The sequence below is a fragment of the Myxine glutinosa genome, chromosome 1, assembly GCF_964187855.1.
Source record: "Myxine glutinosa chromosome 1, kmMyxGlut1.1, whole genome shotgun sequence".
Lineage (NCBI taxonomy): Eukaryota > Metazoa > Chordata > Myxini > Myxiniformes > Myxinidae > Myxine > Myxine glutinosa.
The window spans coordinates 85,766,349-85,780,439 of record NC_136261.1 but is presented as its reverse complement, the minus strand read 5'-3'; the positions used below and the strand labels follow the sequence as shown (position 1 = coordinate 85,780,439).

The following is a 14,091-nucleotide window of genomic DNA, read 5'->3' as shown; positions in this document are numbered from 1 at the left end:
CTCAACAGCCGCTTGGGGCCTGGATGGCGGTTTTGAGCAGGGCCGCGAAGGAACGGCGGCTGCTAAACGCGCCGATCGTGCTGCAAGACCCCTTGGACCGACCTCCCCCCCCCCTCCCCCCCTCCAAGCCATCCACCTCCGCCATTCCTATCATCATTCCCCGTGTGAGTCGTCTTCGTTTGTTCTGTCCTGGGTATTAATTAAGTCTGTTTAGATAAGCTAGCGATTTTCACTGTGTCTCTAAAATCTTCTGTATATTATTTTCTTATCTTTCCTTCTCCTTGGTTATTTTGAGCCTGTACAAAGTAAATAAATTATAGTAGTATTTTCAACCTTTTTTTTCGTCTTCTTCTTCTTCTTCACATCCGTGTCGCTTTTGTCTTTTCCATATTGAATATCTGTGGCGCGATCCGGCCAACGTTCGGGGATCGGGTTAATCGGGGTAACTGTTAGGCCGCGGTGCCATCCGCTCGGCAAACCAACATCCTTAACCGCGGGCCGTAACAATATATATAGTTATGAATTAGGGGTAGAGGCATATATAGATTTAGGTAGATCTGCATAGGTAGGTGCTCGACTGTCGTGATAGGGAATCTAGATGTAATAAGTTCTGTAGCCCGAATGTCGGGTTAAGCTTGTGTCTTCGTCCCCGCCACGAGGGGGCGGGGCATGCTAATTAGTTCAGGGATTATGGGTAAAATTCCCTTGTATGTCGTTCCCTCGGTGAGCATCCCAGTGTCCCTTATGGCAATACATCCCATAGACATTAGATAGGCCCATTAGCGCAATAATTCCCCCGTCACCACAATGACTTTGGAAGAGCCAACAGGCAGCAGCCACGTAGTATGCCACCATGGGCGACAAACATCGTGCCAGGCAGGCTGGAGCCACGCCCAAGAGAACGTGTAATTGGTCGGGGAAGGGACAAAACGCTTCCCCGTGATTGGAGGGTAAGAAAGGTAAAGGAGCGGAGCACTGATTGGCCACCGACCGTTGACACCTCGGCCAATCAGTGCGGAAGGCGTAAACATTCGGCCAATCGGTGCGCAAGGTGCAAAACAACTACTTCGAAGCAGGTCGCTGATTGGAGGACAAGCACCGGTGACATCAGAAGGCACGAAAGACGACAAAGAAACAAGGCACTGGTTGGGGGAGAGGGAGGGCTGACGTCACCCCGCGAGTAACAAAATGACTCACTGGCCGGCATGTCTCTCTCTCTCTCTTGGCTGTCTGTTCGCTGGATGGGTCTTCGCTTCTCTTCCCTTTGCTCTTGCCTTCCCTTGACTGTCCCTTCGTGTTGGACCTGTTCCGCTGTGTGGCCATTCGAAGGACGGTGGAGAGATCAGCACTGACGATCATCCTCCCCCGTGTTGTGCTCCTGGTGCCTGTGTGCTGTGCTGTGTAGCGTGGATGGACCGTGCAGGGTGGGGTGTTCGCGCCAACGCCCGAGCGGTTCGCGCCAAGGCCCGAGTCATTTTCGCGCCAAGGCCCGAGTCATTTTCGCGCCAACCGGAGCCATGCCCAGACTGCATGCTTGGTCCTGAACACCGGAGCCTGGGGGATTCCTGACAGACACACACTGCATACAGATAAGACGCATCCACAACACGACGAGACATTTATTTTATTCATCTTCTTCCACTGTCTTGTATTTGAAATCTGTGTGGGGACATCCCAATTTAGGAATTAGTTTCTTCTGTCGCGTCCATTGTTAGCGGGTTCCGTAAAATAAATCGATTATTTTTGTATATTTTACCCCCGTGTTCGTTTGAGTTCATTACCTACAGGATCGGAGCTGCCGGTGAGATCGCTACAGGTAAGAGCTTTCACGCTTCTTCCTCTTCCTTCTTCCTCCCATGCTCGCATAGTCAAATCCGTCATTGAATAAACGCCTCCATTAAAGTTTGTTTGGCCATCCGTGCGACAATATATATATGTATGTATATATATATATATATATATATATATATATATATATATATATATATATATATATATATATATATATATATATATATATATATATATATATATATATATATATATATATATATATATATATATATATATATATATATATATATATATATATATATATATATATATATATGTGTATATATATATATATATATATATATATATATATATATATATATACAGTGGAACCTTGACTTACGAGTTTAATTCGTTCCGTGACCGAGCTCGTAACTCAAATTGCTCGTATCTCAAATCAAATTTCCCCATTAAAATGCATTGAAATGCTATTAATCCGTTCCAGCCCGCCAAAAACCACACCAATTTTTTTTTAAATATACAGTATATATAAAAATATCTCGCGCTTTATATTTCACCTGTATGCAGCATACAAGTTGGCAGGATGGCCTGGACTGGAGGTACGCACACTTGACTCTAAAGTCTAAACTGTCCAGCCTGGGTTTGAATCCCGACCCAGCTATAACCTGTCATGGGTGAATCACAGGCAGGGTGATTCATCAATGTGTGTACCGCTAAACTGGGCGCCCCGTTTGCGTCCCATTAGTTGTTGGATGTTAAGGATCTCACCGTGTTTTCCACAAAGAGAAGGCGAGCTATCGCCGGCACTCTGAACAAGTTGTGGCCTGGCATGGCATGAACATGAAAACATGAACATGAACATGAAATGTTCGACATGAACATGAAATTTTCCGAAATAACCAAAATGCGAAAACTAAAATGCATCGCTATACGACAGAGATACGTACTGTACTTGAACGGCAAGATAACCACGTGACCAGAACCTACCTGGCGGCGTAAACTCGAAATAACCAAAATGCGAAAACTAAAATGCATCGCTATACGACAGAGATACGTACTGTACTTGAACGGCAAGATAACCACGTGACCAGAACCCACCTGGCGGCGTAAACTCGAAATAACCAAAATGCGAAAAAAAAAAATGCAGCGCTATACGACAGAGATACGTACTTGAACGGCAAGATAACCACGTGACCGGGTGGCGAAAGCTCGTAACTCGGATCTCGGCTCGCATCTCAAAGCAATAAACTGCCGGAGCGACGGCTCGTATCTCGAAAAACTCGTAAGTTGGGGCACTCGTAAGTCAAGGTTCCACTATATATATATATATATATATATATATATATATATATATATATATATATATATATATATATATATATATATATAACTGAGAAATAGTAGAAACTCCACAGTACGAGCAAGGCGTCTCATTTGTATTAAATAAATAATCGGGAGATTAAATAAGACGCGGACGTAGCTTCAGGACGGTCGATCTTTAATTCTCAACAAGCTTTCGACCAACAAAGGTCTTCTTCTTCGGCTACAGAAACAACAGGCATGTATATCAGACAAGTATGTATGGTGATATGTGTATAAGATGTGTGATATGTGTAGGAGATGCATACAGAAAGAAGAGCCACGCGAAAGCTCACTCACCATCCCCAAGTTCAGCGGAAGTGAAGCGCAGCTTACAGTTACCGTTCACGTTATTTTCATGTTAGTTACCGATGTTCACGTGAGCTACCGTTCACGTGCACAATTTGTATATATACATATGTATATATATATCCAGACTTGGCATTTAATATGGAATTTTTTTTTTTTCTTGACTTGGGTTTACTTTCTGAACTCAGTATATCAATCTGGTGAGTTTCTTTTACACTTTGGTGATTTATTTGTTAAAAGAACCATATCACTGATTGTCTGTCGCAGCAAGAAGTCAACAACAGGATTATATCACAGGTGGCGTGGCAAAATGTACGGACAGGTACATTTGATGATTGGCTTCACAGTCGGGTATACAAGGGTTGTTGCGTTCTGTATGAGTGGAAAACAACTGCTGCACATCTCCAAAGGTTATTGCCGCTTCCTGTGGAGATGGTCCGTCAACTTGACAATGCTGTTCGTCATGGAGTGGTGGCTTTACGAAATTACGGCGTGAAACAGAGTGCTATTGCTCGGCAGTATGGCATCACTCAAGGTCAGGTGTCAAAGATCCTGAAACGAAATGCTCAGAGGGGTGTCCCTACTCCAATACCGAGGCCAGGACGTCCCCGCAGAACCACAAGGAGGGATGATCTCCAGCTGCACCGGACTATATACAGACTTGGCATTTAATATGGAATATTTTTTTTGTGGGGGTGAACTTACTTTTCAAGATGACTTAGAACCAAAAGTTCATTGGAATTATGTTGAAATTATTCCAGATTTTGTTGATGTGACTTTTAAAAGAAACAAAAACGACATTTGACATTTCGAAGCAAATAAATTGATCCTTGAAAGTGATGTAAACTGATATCGAACTCAATTCACAGACAGTACTGTGTTAAACTTCTGTACGTTTTCCAGAAGTATCTCTTTATTTTGCACATTAGCCAACAAAAATTTCAACAAAAACAAAAGCTAAATTATGACTGGGATTACGGACAGTAAAATTACAGTTCAGTACTTCGTGTAACCCCCACGAGCATTCAGGAGAGCACGTACACGTTGAGGCATGCTGTTCACGAGATTTGCCAAGGTTTGGACAGGAATCGCTTGCCATGCAGTGACAATAGCCTGCTGCAATTCACGCACAGAGGCAGGCTGCTGGTCCAAGTTGTCGATTTGACGCGTTAATTCTGCCCACAAGTTCTCTTTCGGATTCATATCCGGGGACATGGCAGGCCACTCCATATGCTCTACACCACGGTCAGCAAGAAAGTGTTGGATCATGCGAGCACAATGAGGCCGTGCATTGTCATCTTGGAAGACAAAGTTTCCTCAAAAGGCTGCACAAGCAAATGGAAGCAATGTTTGTTCCAGAATGACCCTGTACTTGAACTGGTTCAGGTTTCCATTCAGAACAACCAGGTCAGTTTTGCCCCCTGCATGAAAAGCAGCCCAAACAGTCACCCCACCACCTCCAGCTTGGACTCTTGGCACTATACAATCTTTGTTGTGGGCTTCATGGACTTGTCTGCGCACTCGGACGCGGCCATCTTGACGATAGATCAGAAATCTAGACTCGTCACTGAAGGTCACGTGATTCCAGTGTCCCGGCTGCCATTGACGGTGCTCTCTGGCCCACTGCAATCGGCACTGGCTGTGTTTTCTGGTCAGGCGTGGCTTTCTCAGGGGACGCCTGGCACGATAGCCTGCTTGAACCAGTCGTTGGTTGACGCCTTCTGGATGCAGGCACATTTGTCAGTTGCTGCCACTCAGCCCTAAGCCGATTAGCTGACTTGGTACGGCCATTGCGGACTTACCGGTGCATCTGGCGATCATCCCTCCTTGTGGTTCTGCGGGGACGTCCTGGCCTCGGTATTGGAGTAGGGACACCCCTCTAAGCATTTTGTTTCAGGATCTTTGACACCTGACGTTGAGTGATGCCATACTGCCAAGCAATAGCACACTGTTTCATGCCGTGATTTCGTAAAGCCACCACTCCATGACAAACAGCATTGTCGAGTTGACGGACCATCTCCAGAGGAAGCGGCAATAACTTTTGGAGACGTGCAGCAGTTGTTTTCCACTAATACAGAACGCAACAACCCTTGTATACCTGACTGTGAAGTCAATCATCAAATGCACCTGTCCGTACATTTTGCCATGCCACCTGTGATATAATCCTGTTGTTGACTTCTTGCTGCGACAGACAATCAGTGACATGGTTCTTTTAACAAATAAATCATCAAAGTGTAAAAGAAACTCACCAGAATGATATACTGAGTTAAGAAAGTAAACCCAAGTCAAGAAAAATAAAATATTCCATATTAAATGCCAAGTCTGTATATATATATACTGTAGATATATATATACTGTGTTCAAAAAGTATCCGACCTTTATTTTTCGTGCGTAAAAAAAAAGAAGCTAGGGAGGCGTTGATTGGTGCACGTATGTAGGCGATCCTAATGCACACGCGTGAATTTTTTCCCACCTGCAGAAGCTGTCATTCGACGGCAGACCGCCGATGAGTGAGGACATGTAAGTGAGCACCGTCGGATTTTCGTTTTTGACAAAATGACGGAAAAACTTGAACAACGCTACGACATCAAATTTTGTGTAATGCTTGGCGATTCCCAAGTGGAAACGATCCGCAAGATTCAACACCGTTCATTCCATTATGAAGGAGGATTTGGGCTTCAGGAGAATCTCAGCGAAGTTCATACCAAAGCTGCTTACGATTGAGCAGAAGCAACTCCGTTTGGAGATCGCACAGGACATGCTGGAGACTGTGAACAGCGATCCCAGCTTCCTCAACACAGTGATCACTGGCGATGAGTCCTGGGTTTATGGGTACGACCCAGAAACCAAGTTGCAGTCATCACAGTGGAAGCATCCAACATCCCCGAGGATAAAAAACACAAAATTTGATGCAGTAGCGTTGTTCAAGTTTTTCCGTCATTTTGTCAAAAACGAAAATCCGACGGCGCTCACTTACATGTCCTCACTCATCGGCGGTCTGCCGTCGAATGACAGCTTCTGCAGGTGGGAAAAAATTCACGCGTGTGCATTAGGATCGCCTACATACGTGCACCAATCAACGCCTAACTAGCTTCTATTTTTTACGCACGAAAAATAAAGGTCGGATACTTTTTGAACACACTACGTGTATATATATATATATATATATATATATATATATATATATATATATATATATATATATATATATATATATATATATATATATATATATATATATATATATATATATATAGTGTTGCAGATCTCCTGAAGCCCGTTCACGTTACAAAGGGGGGATTAAAATTAAACCCCTTTTTACCTCTATCTCCTCCAACCCTCTTCCTCGCTCTGCCCCCCTCCATTTAAAAACACCACCTCACCTCATCAGTACCGCATCCAATCACCATCAAACCTTTTGTCCTCCTCATCCTTCCCTTTCTCCTAGCTCTTCTGCAATCTCCGACACACTATCAACAGCTCTCCCTACCCTCCTCCTCCTCTCCCTCATCTTACCCTACCCTTCCCTGTCCTGTATCCGATACTCCCGCTTCCTCTTCCTTAACGGTATGGACCTCAAACATCCGGGGCCTTCGCTCAAACCTGAATGATCTCTCCATTCAGGTTGCTTTTGACAAACCAGACTTAATCTGCTGAACAGAAACTTTCCTCCTTCAAGATGTCTCCGATTCCTTAATATCTCTTCCTGGTTACTCCCTCCTCCGGTATGATAGACCTAAGCCTCATCCTGGAGGTGGGGTTGCTATCTTTATCAAAAACTCTTCCTCACTCTCCCTGCCCTGCCCCCTCTCCACCTCATCCCAAGGAGTACCTCTGGCTACGGCTTCCCCTTCGCTCCCACCTTTCGTTCATATGTGTGTTGTACCGTCCACCAAACAGTGATGACTCCATCTACATCTCGCTGTCTGATAACATGGACCAACTTCAATCTACTCATCCCAACTGTCTCTTCCTCATGTGTGGCGATTTCAACTGTCATCATGCCAGCTGGCTGGGTGTGGGTACCTCTCACACCAGCCATGGCACCTCAGCAAAGGACTTCTGCGACCAACTGGGACTGACACAATCTGTCAATTTCCCAACCCAGATCTCAGTCAACGGAGCATCTTCTCTTCTAGACTTGGTTATGACAAACTTCCCCGCAAATGTCTGCTGCTCTTCTTCTGCTCCAATCGGTTGATCTGACCCACATGCTTGTTAAAGTGGACATCTCTCTGGCCATTCTCACAGAGCCTCCACAGCGTCGACGAGTCTGGCATTTCACTCAGGCTGACTGGCACGGTCTTCAAGCAGCCATCAATCATCTCGACTGGTCTCCCATCTCTACTGCCTCTGACCTCAAATCATCCTGGGAATTCTTCCAAAGCAAACTGCTCTCTCTCATGCACAGATTTATCCTATCTCGTCTTCAGTTGTCATACCCTTCCTCCCGTCCATGGTACACGGATTCTTGTGGAGAGGCAGTTGCCCTGAAACAACTTTCCTTCGCCACCTGGAAGGCAAATCCAACAGAAGGCAATCTCATTTCCTTTCACAAAGCCCGGAACAAGTGTATGTCTACCATCAGAAGAGCCAGGAAACACTATCTCTCTACTCTCAACACTGAACTCTCAAACCTGTCTCCCTCTTCCAAATCCTGGTGGCGTCTGGTCAAATCTGTTTCTGGTGTTTGTTCCCCCTCCATCTCCTCCCTTACCTCAAATGGCTACACAGATGACTCCGCACGTGAAAAAGCTGAATGCCTCAACTCTGTATTTGCCTCAGAATCTTGTGTCCCAAACCCATCCCTCTCTGTACCCACCATACCCAGTCAAACCCAGCTGCTCCTGGAAGCTGTGTCCTTCTCTCTTGACAAGGTGGAGAAGTTTCTGTCAAACCTTGACTCTGATTCCGCAACTGGACCAGACGACATCAGCCCATGGGTCCTAAAATCCTGCTCTGCTGCTCTTTCACAGCCTCTCTCTGTTCTCTTCACCCTCTCGTTTGCTCAAGGTCATCTGCCATCAACTTTGAAATCAGCCAACATTACTGCTTTACACAAAAAAGGTGCAAAAACAGATCCTTGCAACAACAGACCAATCAGCCTGCTCCCAATTATCAGCAAAGCAATAGAATCCATAATTGCTTCGGATATCAAATCCTTCCCCTTCTGCAATGGCTTGATCTCTGATCATCAATTTCGATTCAGACCAGGTCACTCTATTCTGCACATGCTGCTTCTGCTGTCTCAACAATGGATGGAAATCCTCAATGCCAAACAGGAAATCAGAGCTGTCTCCCTTGACATATCACGTGCCTTCGATACGGTCTGGCACCCCGCTCTGCTCACTAAACTCCTATGGTATCCATGGAAATCTCCACACATGGCTTGCAGACTTCCTCTCTGGTCGTAGTCAATGTGTGGCCCTGAATGGATTTCTCTCATCTCCCCTTCCTGTTCAGGCTGGAGTTCACCAAAGCAGTGTTATGGGCCCAGTGCTTTTTCTGGTCTTCATCAATGATCTCACCGACTCTCTGGAAAATCCTCTCCATCTCTTTGCTGATAACTCCACTCTCTGCCGCACCACACCTCATCCCTCAGATCGGCAGTCTGCAGCCTCATCACTCACATGTCTTTCAATCCTGACAAATCTCACACTCTTTCTATGTCTCTCCGAAAAGACCGACTGGACAACCCTCCCATCTACTTTCTCAACAATCCTTTCCAATAAGTTCTGTCACTCTAGCTTTTAGGGCTCACAATCTGCCATGATATTTCCTGGGAAAACCCCATTTCCAAGAAGGCCTCCAAAGCCAGTCGCTGACTGGGCATCCTTCGTCGTGCGAAGTCCTTCCTTGGCACACCTGAGCTCCTCACCACATACAAGGCTTTCATCCGCAGCTCAATGGAATACTGCTCTCCCCTCTGCGCTGGTACTGCTGCCTCACACCTAGCTTGGCGTCACGCTGTTGAAACCAAAGCTTTCAGAATCATTGAAATCTCTCGCGATGAAGCTAACTCTGAGGGCCTTTCACTCACTCACAGGTTGGTGGACTTTGTCTTCTACAGATTCCTCACCGGCCTAGCTCCCCCAGCTCTGTCTGTGCTCTGTTCCCCAAATATTCCTACAGGTCGCACAAGATCTGCCAGCAACCCTCTTCTGGTGAAACTGCCAAAATCAAGACTCTCTGCTCACCTTCACTCTTTCATTCCTCTTTTCTCCGGCCTCTGGAACAAACTCCCTCACTCTCTTCAATCCCACTCCTCCCTCCAGGTCTTTAAAACAGCTGTTCACCACCATCTCTTATCTTCCCCCATCCAATACCTTCATCTTTTCTACCCCCGTTAATTTCACCCCAGATCCAATTTTTTGAAATACCGACTTCTTTCCTTGAAGTCCAAGCAGTGTCCATGTGTTTTCTACCTCTCCCACCCTCCCCTTCCCATGCATCCTCCACCCAAGCCCTCTTCCTCCCACAGATCTCCCAATGTCCCTGTTCTCTACTGTTGTACTTTTGTGCTTCCCTCTCTCTCCCCATCTCGTTTCCCGCTCCCTTTATGATACGTTTTTTTTATGTGGCCGTTTGGTTTTTATGATTAATGTTAGCTCTTACACGAGCCTCGATCTTGTATACAAAGACGAAAAAAAAGAAGAAATAACCCACAAACAACAACCACTCATGTTATAAAACAATAAACAAATGATAAACAACAATGAACAACACTTGATAACAATCTAGTGTTTTAAAATATATTTATTTTCACGTGTTTTACTTCATGTGTTTCACGTGCTTGTGTGTTTCACACTGAATGAAAAACATAAAAAGTAGAGCACGCAGATTGTGATACATGACAGGTTCAACGATATGTCCGGCCTGAACGGCATAGGAATCAAAATGGCTGTGTGTAGAGTCAGACGTCGTACCACCGTAATGACATCACATCACCCCTGTCATGTGACCAGATCCTCAGCTCTGATTGGTGTATGTTCGAAGGGACATACATACATACATACATACAGACAGCCAAACATTGTTCTAGACGGCTTTGCCCTATGGGCCACGCTGTAAAAAAAAAAAAAGTCAAAGTAAGAAAAATGAATAAGCAGGATTGTGTGGGGTTTTTTTGGAATCTAAAAATTAACCTCACAGACCTATGCTATATTGAATACAGATTGTTGAACACAATATTTTTTGATGTCCGCATAAAGAATTTCAAGTAATTTCAGGAAGATTTATGCCGACGCAGTGCTGAGCTGTAACTTAGGCCAGAAATGATACACAACATAGTCATGATGGGTACTATGCTGCACAATTTAATGATGAACCACTTGGTGCTGCAGACTGACAGTATAATGTTCTGGTCTTGGTTATAAAATATGTTTTACCGGAAGCAAAATTGGAATTGTACACATTCACACACACACACTTTGGTGCATAAATGGAAATATACATCCCGTATATAGTTAAATATAATAAATAAATAAATAAAAATATTGAAATAATCTATGTTATTTCTAAATAAATAAAAATAAATATACTTTTGTATACATAGTCGAGGCTCGTATAAGAGTTAACACACAGAACATATAATAAAGGGAGTGGGGAAAGAGAGGGAAGCACAACAATAGTAGATAACAGGGACATCAGGATATGATGTCCCTGTTGTGGAAGAGAGAGGGTGGGGGATTTTTTTTTTTTTTTTTTTGTATACTGAATCGAGGCTCGTGAAAGAGCTAACATTTATTTAACAAACAAATCAACCAAACAAACAAAATATACAAAAAGAGGGAGCGAAAGACAAGATGGGGAGAGAAGGGGAAGCACACAACCACAACATTTGAGAGCAGGGAGAAGTGTGGGAGGGAGAGGGCTTGGGGGCAGGAGGCGTGGGAAGGGGAGGGGGGGGGGGGGGGGAGAGATATAAAACACAAGGGGACCGAAATTAGCGGGGGTAGAAAAGATCAAGGTTTTGGATGGGGGAGGATAAGAGATGGTGGTGAACAGCTGTTTTAAAGACCTGGAGGGTGGAGTGGGATTGAAGAGAGTGAGGGAGTTTGTTCCAGAGGCGGGAGAAAAGAGGAATGAAGGAGTGAAGGTGAGCAGAAAGTCTTGATTTTGGCAGTTTAACCATAAGAGGGTTGCAGGCAGATCTTGTGCGACCTGTAGGAATATTTGGGGGACAGAGCCCAGAGAGGGCTGGGGGGGCAAGGCCAGAGAGGAGTCGGTAGAAGACGGAAAGACCACCAACCTGCCTGCGGTGAGTGAGTGAAAGGCCCTTGGAGTTAGCTTCATCGCGGGAGATTCCAATGATTCTGAACGCTTTGGTTTCAACAGCGTGAAGCAGCTAGGTCTGAGGCAGGAGCACCAGGGGGGGGGGGGGGGAGGATGGGAGTGTTGCGGGGGGGACTGGGCTGGGTACACAGGATAAATAAGATGGACACTACAGGGGCTTTCAGGAGAGAGAACAGAGAATGTGAAAGACGTGGGTTTGGTGTGGATTAACGGGGGTAGAAAAGATCAAGCTTTTGGATGGGGGGAAATAAGAGATGGTGGTGTACAGCTGTTTTGAAGACCTGGAGGGAGGAGTGGGATTGAAGAGAGTGTGGGAGTTTGTCCCAGAGGTGGAAGAAAAGAGGAATGAAAGAGTGAAGGTGAGCAGAGAGTCTTGATTTTGGCAGTTTCACCAGAAGAGGTTTGCTGGCAGATCTTGTGCGTCCTGCAGGAATATTTGGGGGACAGAGCACAGACAGGGCTGGGGGGGCTAGGCCGGAGAGGAATCGGTAGAAGATAAAAGACCACCAACCTCCCGGGGGTGAGAGAGTGAAAGGCCCTCAGAATCAGCTTCATCATTGGAGATGCCAATGATTCAGGGGTCAGTGGACCATTTGCACTGTGGCATGTGTACAGGCAAAAATCATAAGCCACGATCCCCCTCCCCTCCCACGCTGTGTTGAAGTTCCTTGGAAGGGAAGTCATCCATTATCGTCTTGGTTTCTACAGCGTGAATCCGAGCTAGGTGTGAGGCAGGAGCACCAGCCCAGAGGAGAGAGTAGTACTCCATCAAGCTGCGAATGAAAGCTTTGTATGTGGTGAGGAGCTCAGTAGTGCCAAGGAAGAACTTCGCATGATGGAGGATGCCCAGTCAGTGCCTGGCTTTGGGGGCCAGCTTTGAAATGTGGCTTTCCCAGGAAAGAGCTTGGCGTACCATGTCAGAAAGTTTAAAATCAATTTCAACAAAAAGAACCTTTCCTCTTAAAATAGTCAATTCCATAAGCTTGTAGCAAGCACAAAGCAAATAGACATTGTACTTCAGAATTCAGGTAATGCAAGTTGCTCGTCTTTTAGTACCAATCAACACATTCATGGAAATGGTTCAAGTATAGCAGAACAGGTTTGAAAGTTTTAAGTTTACACCGATACAATTTCCTTCAACAACTTGGCAAAGATCACAGGCGAAGGCATAAAGCACAAAGCAATGGAACGTACCATTTTCATGGCGACATCAATTCCCGTGGCCAGAGATTTTGCTCTGTAGACGCAGGCGAAGGCACCTTTTCCCAGCAGGTTGAGCACATTGTAATCCTACAAAATGTCGCACATTAGTTGCTGTTGTAAGAGCTAAACAAACTCATCAGCTCCAAATTCCACAATGAAAACAGAAAAATTAAAATATCAAAACAATTTCCACCAAACACGCCAAAAATTATAAATTATATTCGGCAAACTAAAGCTGCCAGTACAAACTTGATATCCAGTCGCAATAATCCCATCTATCAGGAATTCAATGGCGACTCCTGTGACACATCTGATCAATTTTTTCATTTCAAAATACTTCAGGAAACGTATATAATCATTGATATACTTTCAGGAGAGACTCCCGATCCGATGTATCATACTCTGATACGGAGCATTGGGTCTGCCGAAGCAGTTTCTCCTACTGGGATCATGCTGGGTGGTTTGCCATCCCTCTACCAGCAGTAGTTAGGGCAGAAATGTCGAATTTGTTCAGGATGACAGCGATATCTCGCCTACGTTTCGCGAAGGACACAGTGGGATCTTTAACATCAGCCGGTAAATGGGACACCCAATTTAACGTCCATCGGAGGTTATTACAAGTTTTTAGCTGGTTCGGGATTCAAACCCAGGCGAGATGGTTTGAGCTGAGTGTGCATACCAATAGGCCTGCCATATTGTCAGCCTCAGGGGAGACTACTCTTCCTCCAGGTTTCCAAGACAGCTCTTCACCACCATCTCAGATCATCGCCCATCCAAAACCATGATATTTTCTACACCCGCTAACATCCCCTCCACCCAAGCCTCATCCATGTCCATGTTCTTCCAAATTTCCAGTTTTTCCTTCCTAAGAGTTTGCTCTGGTATCCATGTTATCCAACCCCTGCATCCTCCACTACTGCTCATTTTTACCTGCATCCCTTGTTGGTCAGCCTCGATCTATTTTGTCCTGCTGTTGGCATTCCTCCCCCCACCCCCTCTAATGCTCATTTTATTTGTTCGCATTCTATGTTCGAGCTCTTCCACGAGCCCCGACTTTGTATCCAAAAGAACTAAAACTGAACTCTTTGACTTTGCGACCTCAACCGATATGCATCCGCCCACATTATTACA

General features: G+C 45.1%; 1 protein-coding gene across 2 annotated transcripts in view; it reads right to left on the bottom strand.

Annotated features, from left to right (window-relative positions):
• The window catches only part of PLK4 (polo like kinase 4), a 229,842-nt gene that overhangs the window by 202,086 nt on the left and 13,665 nt on the right, over nucleotides 1–14,091 (bottom strand). For both annotated transcript variants that reach the window (XM_078774357.1, XM_068112343.2), the window contains exon 2: nucleotides 12,952–13,047. Coding sequence is in view for 1 of the 2 variants with exons in the window: in XM_068112343.2 (XP_067968444.2) it covers nucleotides 12,952–13,047 (96 nt within the window). In the remaining variant the exon portion in view is untranslated. The remainder of the gene's footprint in view (nucleotides 1–12,951; nucleotides 13,048–14,091) is intronic.